The sequence below is a fragment of the Cygnus atratus genome, chromosome 1 (assembly GCF_013377495.2).
Source record: "Cygnus atratus isolate AKBS03 ecotype Queensland, Australia chromosome 1, CAtr_DNAZoo_HiC_assembly, whole genome shotgun sequence".
Lineage (NCBI taxonomy): Eukaryota > Metazoa > Chordata > Aves > Anseriformes > Anatidae > Cygnus > Cygnus atratus.
In genome coordinates, this window is record NC_066362.1 from 153,960,857 (window position 1) to 153,986,392 (window position 25,536).

A 25,536-nucleotide genomic window follows, 5' to 3' on the forward strand; every position below is an offset into this window, starting at 1 on the left:
CTGAGCAGGAGGTTGGACATGAGACATCTGGAAATCCCTTCCAACTTCATTTACCCTGTCCAAATTTAAGGCAACTAATAAAACAATAACCCTAAATTGGAGAGGGAGAGAGAGGTGTGTCAGGAGAGAGATTCTTTCTGTCTAATGTAGATCCCTGAACTTAAGCAGAAAAGATCTTTCCCCAAGAGAAAAACTTGACCAATGATTTTCTCTAGTTCAGCAGAGGCTAATTATCTGACCATTGATTCACAGCTACCATTTTATCCTGCCACTGAATTCAAAGGTAGTTTTATTTCCATAACCAGTGGCAACAAATTTTTATTTTTTTGTACGGCAAGCAATAAATTGTACGAAACAAGTACAAGCTATTAAGAACTCACAGTTAAGTAACAATAGCAGCCTCTTCAATATCAATATAAAATGTAATACAGCTACTTTATATACAAAGACAATTGATAGATTAGGTTAAGGCAGATGTATCCATCATCACAAACACATAGTATCACATGTAGTTATGAAAAACGCTTGATAAATGTATATACATAGGGAACATCTTTAGTAAATTTCGGTTATGGCTGAAGAAACAGCAAAAAGCAATTGGCTTGGAACTTCTTTAATCATAAAAGGATTGTTTTGTTTTGATAGTTGGTTAATTTAAAACAGCTGTAATTATTCTGTGCAGAATTTTGTAACATAATTCCTACAAAGTAGACCAGATCTATTTTGAACTTTGCTAGGGAGCAATGGAAGTGTCTTTTAACAGTTCATCACCTATAGTTTTATTTTCTCTGGATGCCAAAGTTTGTCCATATACACAGGTTATTTGCACTGAAACATGGGAGACCCAAACTTATTCATCTGTACATAACCCTAGTTGTGTCATCCCTGTCAGCAGCAGCTGCTTCTGAACTGTCAGCACAAATAAAAAAGCTGCTCAGTGTTCCAGTCCCTCTCCATATAAAAGGCACTGAATATTGTTATTACTATTGGCCTTACACATGACCCAACAGAAACACTCTCCTATATACTTCCTGGAAGTATATGAAGGCTTCGCTACTGGTCTTGTGTGAGGTTATTTAAATCAATTGCTTTACAGTGAAGCTGGCAACACAGATGTGTCAGTGGTATCTGACAATTATGTGAGGTGCTATAACTGCACAAGTTTGTGGGAATAAGTAAAAACAAACAAACAAAGAGCCCCAGGGCCTTAGGTAGGGATAACATTATCAAACAAAACCGCAGACCCAGCAGCATGTAAGTACAGGTGTTTTGTTAGGGCAGAATTTCTACATGGCAGTTTCAGAACATCTGGCTAACAAATCCCTTTTATTTGTACAGAGGATGTTACATTGACCAGTCCCAAGCACTAATAAACTAAACTATACAACCCATAGCCTGATCCTTTTACTAGGGCCCTAACTGGCTCTAGCCATCCACACAGCAGTTTTGAACAGTGTCCTGGTTTCAGGTAGGACAGAGTTAATTTTCCTTAAAGGCCGGTTTTGCCATAAAACAAAATAAAGTCAAAGGACCTGCACGAGAGATCCAGTTTTTAGGAATAAAATGGCAAGATGGACGTCGTCAAATCCCAATGGATGTGATCAACAAAATAACAGCTATGTCTCCACCAACTAGCAAAAAGGAAACACAAACTTTCCTAGGTGTCGTGGGGTTTTGGAGAATGCATATTCCAAATTACAGTCTGATTGTAAACCCGCTCTACCAAGTAACTCGTAAGAAGAATGCTTTTGAATGGGGCCCTGAGCAACGACAAGCCTTTGAACAAATTAAGCAGGAAATAGTTCATGCAGTAGCCCTTGGGCCAGTCCGAACAGGACCAGACGTAAAGAATGTGCTCTACACCGCAGCCGGGGAGAATGGTCCCACCTGGAGCCTCTGGCAGAAAGAACCTGGGGAAACTCGAGGTCGACCCCTGGGGTTTTGGAGTCGGGGATACAGAGGATCTGAGGCCCGCTATACTCCAACCGAAAAGGAGATATTGGCAGCATATGAGGGAGTTCGATCTGCTTCGGAAGTGGTCGGTACTGAAGCGCAGCTCCTCCTGGCACCCCGACTGCCAGTACTAGGTTGGATGTTCAAAGGAAGGGTCCCCTCTACACATCATGCAACTGATGCTACATGGAGCAAGTGGGTTGCACTGATTACTCAGCGGGCTCGAATAGGAAACCCCAGTCGCCCAGGAATCCTGGAAGTGATTATGGACTGGCCAGAAGGCAAGTACTTTGGGATATCATCAGAGGAGGAGGTGGTCCGTGCTGAAGAAGCCCCACTGTACAACAAGCTACCAGAGAATGAGAAGAAATATGCCCTGTTCACTGATGGGTCCTGTCATATTGTGGGAAAGCATCAGAGATGGAAAGCTGCTGTGTGGAGTCCTACACGACGAGTTGCAGAAGCTGCTGAGGGAGAAGGTGAATCGAGTCAGTTTGCAGAAGTGAAAGCCGTTCAGCTGGCCTTAGATATTGCTGAACGAGAAAAGTGGCCAGTTCTCTATCTCTATACTGATTCATGGATGGTAGCAAATGCCCTGTGGGGGTGGCTACAGCAATGGAAGCAGAACAACTGGGAACGCCGGGGCAAACCCATCTGGGCTGCTGCATTGTGGCAAGATATTGCTGCCCGGGTAGAGAACCTGGTTGTAAAGGTACGCCATGTAGATGCTCATGTGCCCAAGAATCGGGCTACTGAAGAACATCAAAACAACCAGCAGGTGGATCAGGCTGCTAAGATTGAAGTGGCTCAGGTGGACCTGGGCTGGCAACATAAAGGTGAATTATTTATAGCCCGATGGGCCCATGACACCTCAGGCCATCAAGGTAGAGATGCAACATACAGATGGGCTCGTGACCGAGGGGTGGACCTGACCATGGACACTATAGCACAGGTTATTCATGATTGTGAAACATGTGCTGCAATTAAACAAGCCAAACGGTCAAAGCCTCTCTGGTATAGAGGACGATGGCTGAAATACAAATATGGAGAGGCCTGGCAGATTGATTACATCACACTCCCCCAAACCCGCAACGGCAAGCGCCACGTACTTACAATGGTGGAAGCAACCACCGGATGGCTGGAAACATATCCTGTGCCCCATGCCACCGCCCGGAACACTATCCTGGGCCTTGAAAAGCAAGTCCTATGGCGACATGGCACCCCAGAAAGAATTGAGTCAGACAATGGGACTCATTTCCGAAACAACCTTATAGACACTTGGGCCAAAGAACATGGTATTGAGTGGGTGTATCACATCCCTTATCATGCACCAGCCTCCGGGAAAGTTGAACGATACAATGGACTGTTAAAGACTACACTGAAAGCTGGGACATTCAAAAATTGGGAAACACATTTGGCAAAGGCCACCTGGTTAGTCAATACTAGAGGATCTGCCAACCGAGCTGGACCTGCCCAATCAAACCTGTTACGCACTGTAGAAGGGGATAAAGTTCCTGTAGTGCACGTAAGAAACATGCTGGGTAAGACAGTCTGGGCTACTCCTGCCTCAGGAAAAGGCAAGCCCATTCGTGGGATTGCTTTTGCCCAGGGACCTGGATGCACTTGGTGGGTAATGCAAAAGAATGGGGAGGTTCGGTGTGTACCTCAAGGGGACCTAATACTGGGTGAGAATAGCCCATGAGTTGAATTGTAGTATGTTAATTATCATATAACACTGTATGTCATCACTACCATGGTTGCTATATATCATAGATGAAAATGGTGATTAATTAGAAGGTATTGGAAAGAGTGTAACCTGAGCATGACATAAATGGTATGGAATAAGGGGTGGATATCTGTCCTGGTTTCAGGTAGGACAGAGTTAATTTTCCTCCTAGTAGCTGGCAGGGTGCTATGTTTTGGATTAGAATGAGAAGAGCGCTGATAACATGCTGATGTTTTAATTGTTGTAGAGCAGTGCTTACACCAAGCCAAGGACTTTTCAGCTTCTCGCTCTGTCCTGCTAGCGAGCAGGCTAGGGATGCAGCAGGAGCTGGGAGGGGGAGACCCAGGACAGCTGACCCAAACTGGCCAAAGGGGTATTCCATACCATCTGACGTCATGCTGAACAATATATAGGGGTGGCTAGCCGGGGTGGAGGGGGGGGGGCTGGCTGCTCGGGGATAGGCTGGGCATCGGTCAACAGGTGGTGAGCAATTGCATTGTGCATCACTTATTTCGTGCACATTATTACTATTAATACTATTATTATTATTATCATTATCATTATTATTATTATTCTTTTCCCTGTCTTAATAAACTGTCCTTATCTCAACTCACAGGCTTCACTTTCCCATTTCTCTCCCCCATCCCGGAGACGGAGGGGGGAGGGTGAGCAAACAGCTGTGTGGTGTTTGGCTGCCAGCCGGGCTAAACCACAACAAACAGTCAGGAGGTGATGGCTGATACACTAAGGTGCATGCAGCAGTAAGATGAGCAGTCCTGATTTCAGCTTCAAGCTCTGTGCGTCATCAGCCAACTTTTGGAGAAGGTGATACCCCATACTTTTAATACAACTGGAGGACTCATCCCTCCAACAAACAACTGGTGAGAGCTGCTCCATATCCACACCCTACAAGCCTGCTCCAGAAGCACCTGCACCAGCACTTGCACCTTTGCCAGACAGCTGGGGAAGAACATAGAGAGCGCAGCAGTCCTGTGGAAGAAAATGAGTAGCTAGTGAGATTGAAAATAAATAACCAGATTGAAAATAAATAACTTGGAGACCAAGAGCTTGAAAAGCGTAACACAAGCCTGCAAATAAGGACATTGGTTCAAACAACTGTAGCTTAGTTTTTTCCAGTGAGGTGTATTTATTGAGAAAAAATAAAAGTATGTTGGCAGGAAACAGCTTTCCAGTTCTAGTTGGAACTATGCTCTAACTTCTGTAGAGGAAAAAAAAAGTGCTTCTGCCTTCCTATATTGACTATACATATTCTCTGCGAAGCTACTAAGTTATTAGCTCTTTTCAGGCTAATGAAAGCCGAGGCAGAACTCCTAATTAGCACAACGCCCAAGCACAGGAATTGGAAAGTTTAGGAAAACTACCGTTGTCCCGGCTCTTGGAAGACACAGCCAGGAGCGAACCCTCGGCAGCCAATTCACACACACACCAACGGCACCCTCACGGGAGGGTGGAGCCCTTAACGGCTCAGCCCCCCACAGCACACCGCCCGCACATGCGCACACCTTCCGGCGCCGCGTGTCAAGAAAGAGCTCCCCCCGCCTCTAGCCCCGCTGTTTATAAGTCGTCAGCCGCTGATTGGCTTCTGGACTGACCAATGGCCCGACGGCGGTGGCACGGCACAGCCAATAGGAAGACGGCATCCGGCGCGTGGGCGGGGTCAGAGGTACCCCCTGCGGGGGCGGCGGTGGACGGGGCGCGTGCTCTGCCCGCCATCTCATGGCGGCCGTCGCGCTGGTGCTGCCGCTGGCCCTGCTCGTCCTGCTGCGGGCGCGGCCCTGCCCCTGCCGCGGGGCTCCGGCCTCCCCCCCGGCCGTGACGGCCCGGCTGGCGGCGAAATGGCCGGCGACCCCACAGCTGCTGGAGGCGAGGTGCGTGCAGCCCCCCCGCTGCCTTCCTCCGCTGCCGGGCGTCGGGACGGGGAAGGGGAGCGGCGGCGGTGCCTGCGCTGGCTGAGGGGGGCTGAGGGGCGGGAGGCGGGGGGAGCTTGAATAGCTTCCCCTCTCCGGTTTCACGAGGTCGTGGGTAGAGTAAAAGTACATTTCTCTCACCCCAGTTAACTCACTTCTGTCTCACGAATGAAGTAACGGCGTGTAAAGGCATTAGTAAAGGTGTGGAGCTGTAGTGGTAAAACGTGCCTTCTGAAAAGGCGCTGTTAATTTATGATTATTAATTCAAAGTACAAAGTCAAAGTGCTTTCTTCTCTTACGCATTTCTGGCCCCACAGCCAATTTGGTTTAAAACTGTGCTCAGTTTTTCATTTCAATGTGTTTGCTGCTGTTTGGAGAGCTCCCATGAAAGGGAGAACTGAAAGCTTCTGTAATCAAAGGGGTGGCAAACTTCCAAAGTAAAGATTAGAAAAGAATAAGCTCGTGATAGCAAGTCGATCTTCTTGGCAGGCCAGAGGGGCAATAAACAAACCTTGGTGTTCCCTTAAGAATAACAAAATGAGAAAGTGCTAACATTGAGTGGAAAAAAGGGTGTTTGGAATAAAGCAAACCTTACCTTTTATGCTTGTAATGATTAACCCATCTTCGAAAATGTTCCAGAGAATGGGGACTTCCCCTGCATATCAAAATAAACATTGTCCCTGATAAGTCTGTAATTCGATTAAAAGTTATAACCTGACACTGTGTTGTTGTTTGTATATTTAACCTCTATTTAATAAAGTTTGGGTGCTTAAATACATTTATATATAACTGTATATTGGTATACACATGGAAAAATAAAGTGAAAAACCGCTTGTGCTTATTAGTAGTCTGTTTGCTTTACAACTCTTGACTGTTGAGTTCAGGTTGGTAGTGGTTTTGTTCAATGTCTCATTTAACCAAAATACATGAGTATTCAGTATTCCATACTGTAGAGATGTTAGGTGATCATTAAATACTTAACACTTTATCGCTTTGTTGTTGTTGTCACTTTAAAGCAATTGAGGATTTTTACTATGGTACATCTTTGGACAAAGTCAACCTATGGACAATTCATTTTTATTTTTTAAACAGTGAATTTATTGCAGAAGATGGTAATGAGAAGTTTTGGCAGTTCTTGGAAACTGTACGAGAATTAACAATTTATAAGCAAGGAGGTAAGTTAAACAGCATGCTAGTATTAATATATCTTACACTTTACATGATCTTTAAACATCAAGCTAACATATTAGCTAGTTCCTGTCAGGTAAAGCCTAACTCTTCCAACTATTAATTGCTAGGTAGTTTTCTTTCAGAAAGTTTCAGCATGTTTTCTCCCAGGCAATCTATATGCAGGGCTATTTTAAAAACAAATAAGACAAGATGGACTGAACTGCTCTTTGAGCATGGGACAGAAATGTAAAGATTAAAGATACCTACCTTCCTATAAGATTCAGCAAGAGGAATTGGATATTCAGGCAGTATTTTGTGTAAGAAGGATATTTGAAGAGGAGAGAATCCCACAAAGCTCAAATGAGTATGGTAGCTACAGGAAAAAATGAAAACAAAATACCGAAAATGTTTCATACTTGTAGGTGATGTTGAGACTGTTTATTAGCTATACTAGTGTCTCAGAATAATACTGCTGACAAAATGGGGTAAAAAATCTTGCATGACTAGACAACAGAATATTAGGTTGCTAGAAGTCTGAAGATAAATCCAGTAAACTGACCGTAAATGTAAATGAGCCATCCCAGAAAGTGTCTTGGAGAGCAGTTTAGTAAAAATTACTAATAAGGTCTCCCCTGAGCCTCCTCTTCTCCAGACTAAACAATGCCAACTCCCTCAGCCGCTCCTCACAGGACTTGTGTTCCAGGCCCTTCACCAGCTCCGTAGCCCTTCTCTGGACATGCTTCAGGGCCTCGATGTCCTTCTTGTACTGAGGGGCCCAAAACCGAACACAGTGCTTGAGGCAGTTGTTTCATTTGCTCTTCAAAATAGTAGCATTCATTACGTATGAGTGTAAGGACCTATCACTTGGGCCTACCACTAGGAGAGGCTCTAAATAAATTGGATGTTAATGTTAGCAATCAAAACCTGAAAAGTTGTTCACAAGACCGTGCCAGTAATTTCAGTGAGATGACAAAAATCATGCTCAGAATACGGTATATATGGAAGGGAGAAGGAACTTCAGGAACAACACATTTTTGCAAGTATAATTGACTGAATATGAATTAAAAAGAGTTTGTCACGTGCCTGTGGATGGGTCAGTGAGAGCATTATTTGAGTGCTTAGCCAATGCCCAAAGAAGCTGATAGACTTTGGAAATTACGAGGAAAGGAACAGAGACCAGCATGGTAAACAACATTTTGTTGCTTATGTTTACATGATGTGCTTTTGTGTTGAGTAGAACATTATGTTCTACTTTCTTTTCTCCCTGCACTTTTCCTCTTACCCTTCATTTTTGCGGAAAGGGTCTAGTAGAAGCAGATGGTATACAAAGAACTGTGATTATAGGTGTGGGATGTAAACTGGAAAGGGAAAAAAATAATTATTCTGTGAGCTAATGAAAACGGGATAGTCGGAAGTCAGAAGTATAAGCAAAACCAGAGAGAATCGCTGAGGACAGTAAACCTTCAGAGCTGTTCTGTGCAAGGCCATGAGGACACGGAAAACGGAAACATGCTCAGCCTGACCTCTGGCTGTCTACTGGTGGCCTTTTTATGGTGAGTATTGGAACTAATGGTTTTTAATGTGTTTATCATTGCTCCGGACAGTGTCATGGATTACACCTTCCACAAGATGGTGGATGGTGCAAAACTGGGAGAAGTCAAGAAGCTGGAGGGCAAAGCTGTCATTAGAGGGGCATTGGTAGGCTGGAGAGATGGGCCAGCAGAAATACCAGGAGGTTCTGCAAAGGCACTTTAGGGATTCCTGCACGTGGGCTGGAATAACCTCAGCAACAGCGCAAGTGGGGCACTGGCTGACTAGAAAGCAGTTCTTGAGAACCAGCTGGATATCTTTGTCAGCAGTGCCTTGCATTGCATTCTCGTGCCTGTGAAAGCCAGCTACATGCTGTGCTGAGTTAGCAGGAGTGTAGGCAGCCAGTTGACAAAGTGATTATTTCACTGTATGTGGCACTTGCAAGACTGCCTCTGTAGTAATGGGCCAGTTTGGGCCATTACAAGAAAAGCATTGTCATACTGGAGCAAGTCTAGGAGAGGATCACCACAGTGGTTGGGGAACTGGGGCAGGCTTAAGAGGAAAGGCTGAGAGAAATGGGTTTCATTCATCCTGAAGAGGAGAAGGGTAAGGGGAATCTCCTATCCTCAGCTGCCTAACGGCAGGGTATGCAGGAGGTGGAGCCAGTCCCTTCATGAAGGTATGCAGTGGTGGGAAAAGAAACAGTGGGCACAAACCGAAACATGGAAATTCTGGTTAGATACTAGGGAAAATACTTCTGCCATGGGGGTCGGTAAGCCCTGAAACAAACTGCCCAGGGAGGTTGTGCAACCTGCATCCTTGGAGGTACTCAAAACTCTGTCCACAAGGCCATGAGCAGCCTAATCTAGCATGGAAATTAGATCTCCCCTAGGTAAAAGTTTAGATGAGACAACCTCCAGAAGTAATTTCCAGCTTCAATTCTTCTTTCTTTCTTCGTTTATTATTTATATGCCCAGCTAAGGTACAGCTGGTATGCCTTGAGATAAGACATTTTGTACATGTCAGAGTTTTTTACCCCCAGTCTTCTGTTTGCTTGGACCAACCTTCCAAGGAATTTGAAGCTTTAGTGACATTTGTTATTAGTGGCACAAATATTTCTAGAAGTTTGCTGTTAGCTACATGCTTTTTCTACTTCACCTGGGTAAACTCTTTGAGGATAATTATATTACCAGTAGGATGATTTGCGTGGTCTGTCTTGCCAAAGGATTAGATGATGGTAGCGGGGAACCTTAAGAATGTACTAAAATACTTATTTAATTAAGCATATAAAGCTATTGGTATGTGTATATTTGTTACTACGATCAACAAACTCCTATGTTTATATTGCAGGAAAGTTTAAAGTTCTGGCACCAGGTGTGGGTTTCCTAAAAGTTAATTTACAGTTGAGGTAGTATAATAAACCAGTGCTCTTTCTGAATGAGCGGGCAAGGAAAGTTACAATTTTAGAGGAAAAGAAAGTGGTTATTTAATGACAAAATCACATCAATATTGATTCTTCCAACTTAAAAAGGTCTTACTGAAGTCAATATCCTAAGTGTGAAACAGAAATATTATGAGTATCATATGTATCCAGCAATAATTAAGACACTTTCAGTAGGGAAGTCTGCATTAGGCATCAGATATAAAATGGTCAGCTCAAGTAAAGAATATTAATACTGAGCTACTGGAGTGGCACAGTTACAGAGAGAGATACAGTAGTATACCTCTGAGGAGAAGTTCATTCTCTGGATGTTACAGAACAAGCTCTTTCTTATCTGTTACATGTCAAAAGACATTGACATAGAGGAATAGTCACAATGCAACAAAAACTGTTTGAGCAAATTAAAGGAGCTGGCTTAAAAAGGATTGGTTGGGGTGAATGATTTTTCAGTTGTACACTTAATGATATCAAGACTAGGTAGGATGGATGATAATATGTTGATTTTGAACAGAAGAAAATTCCTAAGATAAATTCTAGATTTGAAGCTGAAAAACTGGGTTTATAGAAGATTTGGATGGTAGATTTATATCCCCACATACTACTGAGTATTTCAGAAGAGTCGATAAGTATTAGAGAAACCAAGAGACAATTGAAAGTCTCAAGTATGGTGGCTTTTTAAAAAGTCATTCCTTGAATGATTTCAAACCTGTTGCTTATCAGTCCTTGAAATTTATTATTTTAAATTTGGAATAATCAAATCAACATCAGTTGTTAATTTGTTCATTTAAATATTTAGCCATAGCAAATTTGGTCTATAAATAGTCTGTTTAGCTGTGATGTCTGTAGAAATGAAACAAATTAGGTGGGAACAATGTATGTGGAAGTTGCTACATCATTTTATAGGGTTAGTTTGGTTGTTACAACATTTTTTAATAAGTACTCATATCAACCTGGGCATCGTTGAGGTCATCAGCTATGAAAAATATCAAAAAAGGATGATTATGGGATATGCTATATTAAATTAGAGTGAGGTCTTCAGGTAGCATGGACAGCATTGTGCATGTTTACTTAACGTGATATGTTTGTCTCTGGTCTTGTGGAAAATTTGGAAATGGGGTTGATGCTATTTGGGGCTGCATGTATGTTATAAAGAACTCAAAGCTGTGAAAATTTGATATTAAAGAACAGCACAGTTACAAAATACTAAAATTGCAGTTTAAACTTTGTGCTGTTTTTGTATCTCAAAAGGTTAATTCAGGAATACAGTGCGAAGGTAAGGAGCTAGTTCCCTGCTGACAAATAATAACTTGAGTGTTTACTGTCTTCCTAAGTGGTTTAGTTTGTGTGTTGAATGTTCAGCTATCTTGTAAATACTAAACAAAGAAAAACCCACAGACATTAATAAGGAAGCCGTTTTCTCCAAAAGAATAGAACAATATATTACATATAAACAACAATCATGCAAATTAGCTGTTGCAGATATGGAAGGTTAATCATTGCACACTGTATTAGATCAACATTACTCACTACTAAATCAGATAAGTATTTTTGTCCATATCAACCATACAGATTCAAGAGGAAATAATACAGGTACGGCATTTTTCTGTAATAATCATATGATAAAGTACCCCATCTGTACTGGCGTCTTTCTTGAATGTCACAGGGGTTTGACAGGCCAGTGATGCTGGAGCTGCTGTTACTTGAGCTCTCCAATTCCCTAACTAATCTATAGATACAGATATACACATAGATAAAGTTGGAACAATCCCCAAACTCCAGTCCCTATCACGCTGTACTCTTCTGACTTAATTATGTCCCTTATGTTTATTCTCCCTGCGTTCTGTGCCTCAGTACTTTCAATTCTCCTGTGGGGCACCAGCATATATTCAGATTACTTCTGTGGTGTGCGTGCTCACTTGCATGGAGTCTGAGGAGCCATGATAAAGACCTTTTTTTTCCTTTTGTGACCACCCTGGTCTTCTCCCTCTTTTTAAATTATTTTTCATCTGCCTGTGATATGAGATACATCTGGAGATTGTGGACAATAAATGTAGATGAATATGAGTACTTCTTAGCTTCAGTTGTAGTTCAGTTCAGTTTGACTATAGGAGTTTAGAGAGCTATTCAGCTGACAAATTTAGGCACGTTTAGAGCAACCTAAATAGCTTTTCATGTTTTGTTGGCTGTTAGACTATATTGGCCAGGATGGCAGTTTACAGATATATAGCTTGTACGCATGCATTTAGATGTTTCAAATCTGGAGCTGTATGCCATCGATGTCATCTCATTTAGTTATTTTTTAATCAACTTAGTTAATGAATTTAATGGTAATATGCCATCATGAAACATTTTATGACCAAAACATCTGTTTCTCCTTGGTTGCCTCTAACATTCTAAAAATTTATCATGGCTTCTACTTTTTAGCAGAGAGTATTGTTAAAAATGTGCCTGAAGGGCAAGCAGTTGTCAAGTATCAAGGAGCAAATACTATGTGAAAATAGTTTGAAGTATATAATAAACTTAAAAAAATGTTTTTTGCATGAGATGGATCATATAGCTGTTGATGTGGATTAATTTATCTTGCTGAAATTTAAAGAGCTATCACTGTAGTCTGAATGAAGCCAGCAGTTCTAGTATAAATGTAAGTAGTCCAATTAATTTAATGCTAAGACAGGAATGTTTATACATAGTTTATGGGAAGGCAAATTCCTGGAAATGTAGAACATGCCCTTTTGTAATCCTAATTTTTTTTTTTACAGTCAATAACAGCAAACTGAGTCTTTTGAAATAATTAATTTTCAGGAGGAGGAAAAGGCAGAAAGAAGATCCTAGAGGTTCTAGGAACAAAAGGCTAGAGGTTGTAAAGAGGAAAGCAAGAGGACAGGAAGTACTTCATTATTGTATATGAAAAGCATTGCCCAAGGCTAGGGCAAACAGTAGGTGAAAAGACAATTCAGTAACTCAGACAGTTTTGAATGCCATGGTACCAGGACATTACTTAAGAAATTTCAGAAATTAAAAGAGTAGAGAGATGTGAAGAATGTCTTAAGAGGTTTAAGATCCTGATTAATGATTAGAGTTTAGAGAAGGTATTACTTGCTAAAACAAAAAAGGGAAAAAATAAATGTGATGAAGTATTCTACAATACTTGGGCAAGGATACAAGGTATGAAGGAAACTGCCTAGCAGATACGTGCTATATAATAATACGAATGAAATCCTGCAAAGAAAATTCAGGGTACCACAGAAGCTATGATTAAAAATATTTTAATCCTGCTGTTGAGCAGGAGCAGTAAAAGACTGGTCAGTCTCTATAGAATAGAAGGATGTTGTTTAATGTTTTGGCATCAGAATGGTGAATGCTCAGATGCCAAATTTTTTCTCGAAGTCGTTTTGTTTATTTGTTTGTTTGTTTTTAATATCCCAGGTTCTGGATTTTTTTTTTTAATCCATCCCAAGGGATCCTTTTCATCAGAACTTGCCAGGCTCAGAAGTTTATTTACATCTAGAGTTGGCCTCAGTTGATGGATAATTCCAAAACTATGGCCTGTAGGGTTATGGTATGTGGTCTAGCATGGTTCCACTTTGGACCCCTAGAGGGGTTTCCCACTGGGACAATCATTCCACTTTCAGAGAAGAAACACTTTTAAATTAAGATGTTGACCAACAACATAGGTAAATTTAAGCTGGACAGCTGCAGTGGTTTACCCCCCTCAACTTGCTTTCTCTTTGCTGCAAATTTTCAACTTTGTAGGAGAATATTTGAATTTTACATGAAAAAGATCCTGAATCACTGCATTTTACAGGTAGTACCTATTCATGTAAGTAAAATACTTACTTAGATTTTTTTCACCACAGTGTACATTCTGGACTAGTTTGTGCATGTTTCAGCTGTTCCTACTGTGGAAGACCAACCTCTAGAACAGGGATGGTGCACAATGTTTGTTATGGTAACAGCTTTGGTTCCTCAATTTTAATTTGTGTTCAAGAATGTCATATACAGCAACGTAGAAAACATGGCCCAGTTCAAACTTTTGATGAGCATTATTCCTTAAATTCTTTAATAGATACTGGTCATTTTCTCAACTTGATAAAAGAGTATTACAACTTCTTTCTAATTAGGCTTCTTTCACTGACATGCCTAAGGAAAGCATGAGAATATTTACGTGCAGCCCAGAAAGCCAACCGTGCCCTGCGCTGCATCAATAGAAGTGTAGCTAGCAGGCCAAGGAGGCTTCTGAGGAGGGGGAGTGAGACGGCGGTTGTGGTGGAGCTCAGCTGCCTAGCAAGGTAAAACCACAGCATCTCCCCCTCTGCTCTGTTCCTCTGAGGCCCCATATAGAGTACTGTGTTCAGCTCTGGGCCCACCCAGCATAAGAAGGACATGGGCCTGTTGGAGCAAGTCCAGAGAAGGGCCATGAGGATGATCAGAGGGCTCAATGAAGACCTTACAGCAGCCTTCCAACACTTAAAGGGGGCCTACAAGGAAAGATGTGGAGGGACTCTTCCTCCAGGAGTGTAGTGACAGGACTAGGGTTAACAGTTTTAAACTAAAAGAGATTTAGATTAGATATTTGGGAGAAATTCTTTACTCAGAGGGTGGTGAGGCACTGGCACAGGTTGCCCAGAGAAGCTGTGGGTGCCCCATCCCTGGAGGTGTTCAAGGCCAGGCTGGATGGGGCTTTGGGCGACCTGGTCTGGTGGGAGGTGTCCCTGCCCATGGCAGGGGGATTGGAACTAGATGGTGTTTGAGGTCCCTTCCAACCCAAACCATTCTGTGATTCTATGGTTATTCCACCTGAAGAATAAATGGAGATTCTTTATTTACCACCACAGTTCTTTATTATAACTTCCATTGTTCCCAGACTCCATCCAGCTTCCTTTCTTACTTGGAGTCCTGATTTTGGCTTTGAGAAGGTGAGATTGCTGGGAGGGGTAGGGGATGTGAAACCGTTTCATTTGTATCTCTTCTCGTACTCTTGTTTATAATGCATTTCTAGGGAAAAAATAGGATATGTGAGAGTAGACCAAAGAATGTTGCCAGTAGAAGAGCTTTATGAATGTAAACTGAATGATTGGAGTGGTCCAAGACTAAATGTGAGGAAATAATTTTAAAAATAATGCTGGTTGAACATAACCTTAAAAGTTTGCGTTAAAAGGCTAGCATAAGCTTGAAAAATTAAGCTCTATTCAAGACTTTCCATATGGGACTGCAAAGAGGTATTATTGTATTGAGTATATTTTTTTTTATTGCTGAAAATGACTTAGATGTTAACCAGTGCTATTCTGCTCACTTTTATTTCATTTGTGTTACATTAGGCCTTGAGAATTTGTAGGTAAAGGAAACAATTTGTCAGTGGATAACATTGAAGACTTTTGAACTGCCTGTCAGTGCCAGCATAATATGCAAATATTATGTTAGCACAGATGGATAAGCCACACCATTAGAGGCTAAATACAAAAACTTTGTATTTTTTTCTTCAACAGATTCAGAGCATTCTTACTACAATTTAATCTTGAAGAAAGCAGGACAATTTTTATCCAATTTGCAAATCAATCTATTGAAGTTTGCACTTTCCATACGGGCATATTCTCCAACTGTTCAGATGTTTCAACAGGTGAGTATATTATCTGATATATTTGGTAAATGATATATGTGGTATTTTGGCTTCAGAGTAAATAATATTTATTACAATTCAGTAATATACATGCAGGTGTTTTTTGTAGTCAAACCTGATACTAATTATAAAAGGTATGATATGATGTTTCATAAGCTAATTTTATTGTGAGGAAAAAATCTTTGTGTTTAATTATATGGATAGCTGTATTTTCGAGGTAATTTGGGGGGGGATTTGTTCTTTCTTAAAACTCAGTTGTGGGTTTGTTTGTTTGTTTTGCATTGCTTTAAATTTTCCTGTGGGAATTCAGACATTCCCAAAGTAGGAAATTTCCTGTATCTTCAAGACATTTAGATCTGTTATTTAATGGACTTCTCATCTCTCTCATTACAGTATTTCAGAAGTTGAAAGATAGAATAGTCAAATACTGATATCAGCGAAAATTAAAAATGCCTCAGAGTATAGTCTGTGATTTAAGCTTGTGGAGGATATTTCTCAGCCCCATTTTTACAGAACATAAAGGGACTTGAGTTTTCTGGAACATTATTTGATAGACTAACTCTTACAAAGGTTATAAGGTCTCAATCTTTTAATATTTTCCATTACTATTTTCACATGTACACAACTTTGAATGGGCTTAATTAGAAACAAAACTCAATGGCAGCTGTGGAGTTATTTTAATCAAAGGGATGTGAGTTTAAGTTGAAGTGCAATCAAAGTATTCTGGTTAAGTATAATTGTTGAAATATTAGATTGCAGCTGATGAACCTCCACCAGAAGGCTGCAGTGCATTTGTGGTTATCCATGAGAAGCACACCTGTAAGACTAATGAAATAAAAAAGCTTCTGAAGAAGGCTACTAAGAGGTAAATTTAGTGATCTGTTTTAAGAGGAAAAATAGTTTACTAAAGAGGATAATGTTTTATAGCACATATAGTATTTTGGAATTTTCCATTCTACATACTTGATGTTAACAAGCCCATAAATCCCAGTTTACTGCATATTTAAAGACATACCCATTTAAAGTATACATTATTTTAAAACAGTTACTTTTGGTTTTGAAATATTTTAAACACTTACAGGAATTCATCAATTATGAATCAAATTAGTCTTTTAAAACAAAAACATAGAGCTTTGCTCCTCTAACCCCATGGATGATTTTGTATTTCTTCCCTTTTTCTGGTATGGAATAGTGAAGTTTACAGTGTACTTTCTATACAAGCTTACCATTTTATGCATCAGAGTCAGTACTTCTACTGACAGACCTTTCTATATTGTCAATGCCAATGCATTTGAGGGTTTCTGGAATGTAGGAGTGGAAGAAAAGTCTACCACAGATGGCATAACTTTCCTTACCTTGTGTTAGACTTTGAATCTATCAAGACTTTCAGCAGGTTTTGTCCTGTGGAAACTACCATCTGTCTAGAATGAGTTTGGGCTATGAAATAAAATATGTAGAACCTATCAAAATAGCAAACAAAAACAAAAATAATGAAAGCAAAATATTTAACCTTTATAAAAACAGAATTAATTTATATTTTTTCAAAACCTTTATGTAGGGCTTGTTTTTGTGTTTTATGTTTTTTGTTTGTTTGTTTGTTTTTTCATCCTGCAATGGTCAAGGTTATCATGATATACATTAGTGTTCATGCCCTCAGCCACTTCATGGAGGTATGTAGAAAGACTACTACGAAAAGATGATTTAGTAGGTCATAACACTTGGATTTTTCTTTCTATCAAATACAAACTGGGGGGAAAGAATGAAATTTGTCTTTTTGGTGCTGGTTGCCTCTAAAAACAGGCTTATGTTCTACGTGTGTGATTTATGGTATTGTCTAAGTCATTGATATAATTACAACCTACTGAATCATTGGCCTTTACTTAGTCAATAACCAAGGTTTTTGCATAAAGATTTTACAGTCTTATCTGCAGTGTCCCATTTTTAACTGTTATGTTCTGCATAACAAATGTCTCTTATTTTCTTACATAAATTATTTGTATTATATTTGGGCTTTTAAAATGATTTGAATCCTTCTGGTGATCTATTAAGGCATTATGAGACCTTAGCATTTTACCACAATGCCTGAATGTACTGTTCTTCTGAAAGAGTATACTTGTCTTTTAAAGTAGATTTGGCACATTCTTCTTTCTGGAGATATCTTTCTCAAACTTACACGATTCTGGAAAATCAGGATACTAAACAAAAGAATCATAAAGTATTCAGAATTAAAAGTGTTAGACTGATACGAATCATTAAATTAATTTTAAAAACTCACAGGAAAACTGAAGTTTTTTTGTATTAAATTGTTTTTCTGTTTTGGATAGTTTTTTGTGTGTACAAGTCACATTACAACCTTCAGCAGTGGCAACAAAATCTTGTTAAACTTCCTCTCCTTATACCCAGCCCAAAAATAGATGAGTCATTCAAATATTTAGAGTTCCTGGAGCTAGACTTTAAGAAAAATATGTTCCCCTCCAAGTAATTGTTTCCATATTGCTTACAATATGGAAACAATATACTCCAGATAGCATATGCTCAGTCACTTGTGCTGGAGACTTATAGCCTAAGTGATACAGGTAGGGCTGTGCTCTTTCTCTGCCTTTTCTGTATGGTGTACATCATGGTATATTGAACAATCTCACTGTTGGTTCCTCTAAATCAGTCATTCTTTTTCTTGTGGCTTTTATGGAAAGTGATCTTTTTGTTTTATTAATGTATGCTCCTTCCTTTTTTATTTCAAACTGTTTTCCTTTGTGTTTCATTTTATTTTGGGGGGGTTTGTCTGTCATGAATCTTCCAATTAAGCCAGGCTTAAGCTAGGCTTTCAGTTGTGTCATTAAGTTCTCACTATTGAATGGGAACGCTAAGAAATATTCTATTTTTAGGGATCATAGTTTCAAATCGCAGTGGAAGAGAAAGATGAGTGTGCAGCATTATTTTGTGCAGATCCATCAGCTCAGCCTGAGATCCATGAAGTCTCAGGCACTTTGGACTCAGGAGAGCGCAAATGGATAAGGTCTGCATGTCAAGATCAAATTTTGCTTCAGGCATTCCTTTATGCAGCAGCTACCGTGATTTGGTCTGTTTCAGTTACGTGGCAATGGACTGCATGGCTCCAATAGGAAGTGGTTTGTGTGGAGTTGTAATGGGCTGCTCTAGGGCTGTGGACCTTTGAAAGGAAGATCTTGAGTGCTAAAATGGTTGGGATTGCATATCTTGAAAACAACACTTGGATTTCTAGGGCTCTTGCTGCCAAGAGCTGACACACCTGACGAGAGTCACGCACACTGTTTTGGAACTACCTAGGCAAGCACACAGTCGCCTTCACTACCCTAGCAACTGGTTAATGAGTGCTGGACTCCACATCCATGTATTGTTTTATCAGTTTTATCTGCTTAACTGCTTCTCCTTCCCTTTCAGGTAGCCTTCTCATGAGAATCACTCATGTCAATAAATGTATGAGCTTTGAGCAGTAAGAGAATCGATTCTTCCTCACTGCTGTTCAGTGTCAAAGCAAAACAGAAAACGGAGGCTTACCTTGCATTAGCAAGTGCTGAATGATTTAATTCTGAATTTCCAGGTCATTATGGTAGCCCAATGCTGTGTTATTTCACTGCAGCACTTAAGTTTTTAGTGAAGCTTGGTCATTATCATGTGAAATGCTTTCTTTGAGACTGTCAGTGTTCAGGAAAGTCACGACAGCAGCTGGTACTTTTTGAGATCACGATTCATTCTCCTAGGTGACTGGTTAAGAAAAGAGGAGCTCCCTTGGTTTAGGTTTACAGCGCCCTATGAATGACTGGCAGTTGTCTCTCTGGGTATGAGAAGTTTCAGAAGTCACATCCCGTATGTAAGCTTTCAGTGGGGCAAATCTGGATCTGCTCTTGAACTTATTGAAGAATTGTAGGTATCATCTGTTTCAGGAATCTGAAACGTTGCCTGTGATGAGCATGAGAAAGCTTACCTGATATTTTTGCAACACATGGCTGCATGCACCCAAGTTAATTCTCAAGCCAGGCCTCTCCTTTTGTCTCTGCCTTGCAAATGTGGTCTCTGGTTGCATACCTACCAAGCTTACATAGGATGTTGATGTTAAGGCTCTGAGCAAGCTGATACAAATTGTCCCCAATTTGAGTGAGGGATTGAAGCAGATGATCTCCAAAGATCCCTTCCAGTGTAAATTATTCTGTGATTTTACATAGAAGATATTCCTTAGCTTTGCATCACAGAGGCTGCGGCATGTGGAGTTGTGCTCACAACTTTGCAGTATGTCTTTTGAATGAGTGTGCAGCTACAGTGCACACATTTGTGCAGGGTATGTTGGGTTAGAGTTTCTCAGCTTGCCTTGCAGAGGTCTGGAGAGGGTTTATTGATTCTTCCAGTGTGACTATACAAAGGCAACTTTAAAAAATAAATGTACTTATCAATAATTAGCATCTTGAGAATACTGCTCAGTTGTATTTACCTGTTTGTTACTTTTCCATCTTTTCCATTATTTGTTCAACAGATGTTTGCAGTCATCTAAGAATTCATTTATTGCAGGTATAGAAAGCCTAACTGCAGTCATGGCCTTGAATGAGGAGGGTAGGTGCAATCAAAATTTGCAAAATTAGCTAAATTAAAAGAGCTTGATGCTGTAAGTGAAGCATAACCCCACTTAGTTTCCATATGTGTTAGCAGCTTTCTCAAACTTCACTGAATATCCCTCTACTGTGTTGTTACTCACGGATTGCTGTGTACCTCTCTAACAGATACAGTGTCATTTTATTTGAAAGGTTCTAGCTGTAATTGATTGTTGCTCAAAATGTCTCTGCTTTTTATTTCGCTGATGTTTCAATTTGATATAACGCATTGAAGTTATTTATAGTTGATGCTGATTTTTCAGTTTTTGAGACTTTAATTTGAAAATTGGTTTTGAATGTTCTTTTGTGGGTGACTCTGATTATTTTGTGATTATTTTTACATGGCTCCTATATCTCTAGCATATAAGCCTTTACTTGTTTTTCAATTTTGAAGTACAAAAAGTGCCACTGTTTTTATTTCACTTCTGTATATATTGTAACACATTTATTTGTTTTTGAAACCAGACCCAGGCCATATCTTTTCAAGGGAGATCATAAATTCCCAACTCTCAAAGAGGATGGCCCAGTGGTTGTTCTTTATGCAGAAATAGGTACAAAAGACTTTGTTAAATTCCACAAGATTTTATCTGAGAAGGCGCAAAAGGAGGAAATTGTTTACGTTCTCCGACATTATGTTCAGGTATGGAGTTCAAATTAACATTGATTCAATAAACTGTTAGTACTTTATCTTTATTTTTCTTGACACAACACGCGTTATACATTTGTTTTTGAATTTGCCTAAATCACGTGTAATACACATACTAATTTTAAAACTTTCCAGATGAAGTGATTGACCTAATACAGACTTTGAAGCTGGGAAAGAAATAATAATATTATCCAGTCTTTTTATCTAATCACTTTTCAGTTGTTGGGTTGGTTTTTTTTTGGTACATTGGATGAAGATCATGGGTGAACCTCTGTGCAGCAGACAGAACAGAAGTAACAAGAATTAGGAAAATGGGAGCTAGAATAGAAAACCAAGCAGAAAAAATGAAATAATTAATTACATGTAATTTTATGTAATCTAAGTGTAAACTCTGGTTCTTTGTAGTACAATAGCATGGGCAGTCAAGAGTCAACATGATTGGTCACTTTTGTGGCATTTGCATTCCAGTGTCAGTATTTTAAACATAATGTTACTGAATGTTTTCCCTAACTTACTGAAACATGACAGTACAAGACAAATACCAGTACATGGAGTTATATTGTCTCCTTGTTTTGATTCTCAGGTTTTTGTAATTCATATTCAAAGTACAGCTCTTAAATAGTGCAGCTAATACAAGAATAATCTGATGCAGTAAGAGGTTGCTGTGATTTATGTAGACCAGGCATTTCAGGGAAATGAGATTTTTAGTTTGCAGATTAACTTTCAGAGCTGTTTGCTTATGGAAATGAAATGGAGAATCTGAGGAAGCCAGTCGTAAATTCTAAGTTGTATAGGGCTGTAGTTTTTACTGAACTTTCAGTTCTCCTTTTATGCACTTTTTTTTCCAAACTAAGTACCTGTGGTCTCCATGCTCCTTGCTCCTCTCCCATGGAGACTGATTCTCCCTCCATTTTTTCATTCAATGCCAGAAGAGGGAGTATTGAGAGTAAAAGAGGTACAGCCTTTCTGCTGTCTTTTTTTTTTTTGCTAGCACTACTGTCACTGCAGTGCTCTCTCTGTGTTGAGATTTGCTTAGAAAACCAATAGAGAAAACCCCAATCATGCTGGGATTTTGAGCTGGGGACTGGAGGTGTGTCAATACAAAATGATTCTTGGAAACTGTAAACTAAAGCTGAAAGGTTCTCAAGATATTGTTGCTGCGCATGTGCAAATTGCGTTTTGGGAAGGGAATTTTTCTGCATTTTGTGCAAATTAGGGCACTTTTTTACATATGAGTAATTACTCTGTTGAATGTCAGACTTCCACTACAAAGTTAAAAACATTTGATCGTATTAATAAAATTGGCAACATGTTTTTAGCAGTGATACCTTAATGATAATTCTTAATCTTCCTTATAGAAAGTGATTGACCCTTTCAACAAAACTTTTTGAAGGTATCAGCCTGATGCATAAATAATTTCCTTCTAACATTCTAAAGTCTGGCAAATTTACAAGGCTATAGGAATTGTTTAAAATATGAATTGTAAGGCGTCAATAATTGTACAGGGTGCTACCAGCTCTGCTTGTTCTAATCCTTCTAATATTATATGAAGGAATTACTATTTTGACAGCCTTTCTGTATTCTGCAGGAGATAAAAGAAGTTCTTACTTTCTGTTACACACCTCCTCAGTGGGTTGACAATATGCCTTGCATGACTTTTATTTTGTTTGATGTAGTATTTCATGCTTTGAATCATGAATTGAAAGATCAAGTTACTATTGTCATAACATGTTAAAGTTGCAGTACTACATATTGTAAATCTAAAGATAAAGTTTTTAAAGTTTTGTTTTTGTTCTGTTAAAATAATATTGTCCACCAGAAACCAAGTTCCAGAAAAATGTATTTATCTGGATATGGTGTAGAACTTGCAATAAAGAGCACAGAATACAAAGCAGTAGATGACACACAGGTTAAAGGTATGTTGTTTTTTACATTTATGGTATCTTATTGGAGATACTATTAAAATACATAAATATCTTTAGCTATAAAGTCAGTAATATTTTGAAAGTTGTACTTTATTTTTGCACAAGGAATTTTTGGACATTAAGAACTAGAATATTAAAATACATGGGATCATTTGTAAACAACTGTGCTTAGAATATAGTTCATTACTTAACTTGTAATTATTGTTATCTGTGGCTGTACTTCAAAATGTAAACCATTCTTCTTCCTTTCAATAAGTATAAGATTGCTTAACCTTTGTTCTTCAATTATTTTGTATTTGGTGGCATCTCTAATGTGGTAATTATCACAGTAACTACACATTAGTGTTTTATGGTTGCTTTTTTTCCTGAATTTGTTTCTAATTTTTCTAATTTTAAAAGTAAGTTTACATTCTTCTATAGGATCATAGAATTTGGTACCGGTATATGTACTTACGTGTTGAAATGAGACATACACCACAGAAAATAGAAGCTGTAGCATTCTGACACAGAGAAATTACTTTGTGTGGAGATTTGCAAGATTTAAAGAAACTTATCTATGTTTTGGCAAGACTATGGTTTAATAGCCTTGGAGCCACTTCAAAAATTGATTTATTTTTTTTAAGGAAATAAATCTCTCACTTGCATCAAATGCTAGTTGGAGGTTCAAGCACTTTAAAGGCATCATGTTTTTCAAGCATAAATCTGGTATTAGTTGGCTGATAAGAGTTTCTTACTTAATCAAGCTGAGAAATGACTATTTTGGAAAGTAAACTATTTAACCATAGCAATTTATATTGAAATTGTAAACATTAGATGAATTAAATTTTTAAAATAATTCCAGTGTTGATAAGTTCTGTAAAGTGATTCATTCTGATGCCAAAACATGAATGCAAAGATATAAATCTAATTGAAATTACATCTGGGAATGACCACTTTCAGATTGCTTGTTTCTGTTAACAGTTTTATAATTCATAGGAATTATGCAGCAGGATACTTCAGTAACTTTCTTGTTGTATATTGCTTGTATGTGCTGCATGTTCAGGAACAAATGACACACAGAAAGAGGAAGATGACGATGATGAGGAAAGTGATGTCCAAGGATTTCTCTTTGGCAAGTTAAAGTGAGTTGACATAAGATATAATGAAACTTTTGCATTTTTTTCTGGAACCTGAACCAAAATTAAAAAGTCTTTTATAGAAGAAGTGAGATTTAATTTGCAAATGACTATGTTTGCTATGGTTGACAATTCTGATTAATTCTTTTTTGTACGTCTTGTAAGTGTAAAGATGCAACTCTTGTTTATTCATTGCATTTCAATTATTGCTTTTTGATTTCTAATTCTCTTAGAATTTATAAAGTAAACTTTTTTTAAGTAAAAAATTCCCTCTGAGCAACGGTCACAAAAACTTAGATACAAACATGTCAACATCGTGTCCTACGGGAAACAGTTGCTGCTACTTCTGTTTTCAGATTATTACAATCAAAACAAGTTGCAACCAGTGTGTTGTAGCCACATAAGGTGTTTTCAAGATGGATAGTTATTCATTTCTTGGGTTTAAGGAGCAATATTTTGAGGAAGGTATGATTATTGTTAGTGTCTTCTTAGTTTGTCATTTCTAGGACTGTGTTACAAGTAAGTAGAAAGGGAATTTTCTGTCTTTGCTTCTCTTTTCACTTGAGTATTCTTTCTTTGAGGAACCTGGACTGTATTTTAATCCCAGAAGAACAGTCTTGATATGTGATTTTTTTTCCCTTTTCCGATAAAGGGCAATATCCCTTTGATGACAGAAATCATCCAACAGCTTAAAATTGGGGGGTGGGAGGGGAAGGAATTCCTTGTGAAAATTCCTAATATCTACAATGAAATATGGTATGTTATGGAAATTAGTCTTAATGTTCTAAATGTCTGTTTTTAGCTGCTTTTTGCTTCTTGTTCTATACTTCTTGTAGAAGAGTCTTTAAAAGTTTAATGGAGATGGTTTGCTATTGGAGGGTGTCTTGTCTTGTCTTTGAGGGGAAACAAATCTTTCCCCTCAAAACTTCTTTGCCCAATTATCTTTTGGAAAAAGATATCCAAGGTTTTCGGCACTGTGCTCTTCTTCAAGCCTGACTAGTGATTTGTGTGCTCAGTAGCTTGATTTTGTCAGTGATGTTAATTTATAAAAGACATTCTTTAACCAGGCATTCTCATTCCGTACAAACAGTAGCTTGCTTATATATTTCATGGGTAATACAACAAGCCCTGTTATTTTACAGTTACAGTTCGTCTATAGTATAGTTAATATTTAATTAAGCATGCAATATGCTATAGTAAACTAACTGTACAGCTTATAACAACTTTTAGTTTACTGCTGTTTACAGCTGCATTGTGTCAATATTATTTAGACTTCGAGTTCATTTATTCCATCAAGATATTTGTGACAGGGTTTCAGATGGATCACTACAAACCAATTGAACTCCTCCTTGTAATTAATAGGTTTTTAGTCCTCACAAATCACCCTTTCTTATCCCAAATCGTCATTTGTGTTTTGAGAATGAATTAAAATTTTAATTCTTGCTTGATAACATAACGATACAGTGTTACAGCTGTGTGTAATACAGTAGATAAAAGCAGACATTTCTGGATGTGATTAATTTGTCTTCATTTTTAAAATGTTTTGGTATAGACGGATGCACCCTGATCTGAAAAATAGTCTGAAAGAGTTTAAAAAACATCTAATTGAAACTACTAACAACATGGAACCGCTGAAGGTTTGGGAGTTACAAGGTATGTGTTGCATTTTTCTGAATTAGCATGGTGCTCTCAGTTTTCCTTTGATGTATCAGCATTAAAATAAAAGCTGTTTTAAAAAGAGACATATAGTTTCATAAAAACAATATTATATCAAGTATTTAAAGAGAACATGTTCGTATCTTCTCCTAGTATTATATGAGAGAAATTGAAGGAACATTGAAGTCATTTCATATGATAGAGAAT

At 38.8% G+C, this 25,536-nt stretch overlaps 1 protein-coding gene across 1 annotated transcript in view; it reads left to right on the forward strand.

The window, feature by feature from the left end:
* Positions 1 to 5,330: 5,330 nt before the first annotated feature.
* UGGT2 (UDP-glucose glycoprotein glucosyltransferase 2) overlaps positions 5,331 to 25,536 on the forward strand; it is an 88,748-nt gene continuing 68,542 nt past the window's right edge. Inside the window, exons 1-8 of the mRNA XM_035557032.2 lie at positions 5,331 to 5,568; positions 6,700 to 6,782; positions 15,235 to 15,365; positions 16,118 to 16,230; positions 20,453 to 20,627; positions 22,453 to 22,549; positions 23,601 to 23,679; positions 25,226 to 25,326. Coding sequence (XP_035412925.1) covers positions 5,417 to 5,568; positions 6,700 to 6,782; positions 15,235 to 15,365; positions 16,118 to 16,230; positions 20,453 to 20,627; positions 22,453 to 22,549; positions 23,601 to 23,679; positions 25,226 to 25,326 — 931 coding nt within the window. The 5' untranslated portion in view covers positions 5,331 to 5,416. The remainder of the gene's footprint in view (positions 5,569 to 6,699; positions 6,783 to 15,234; positions 15,366 to 16,117; positions 16,231 to 20,452; positions 20,628 to 22,452; positions 22,550 to 23,600; positions 23,680 to 25,225; positions 25,327 to 25,536) is intronic.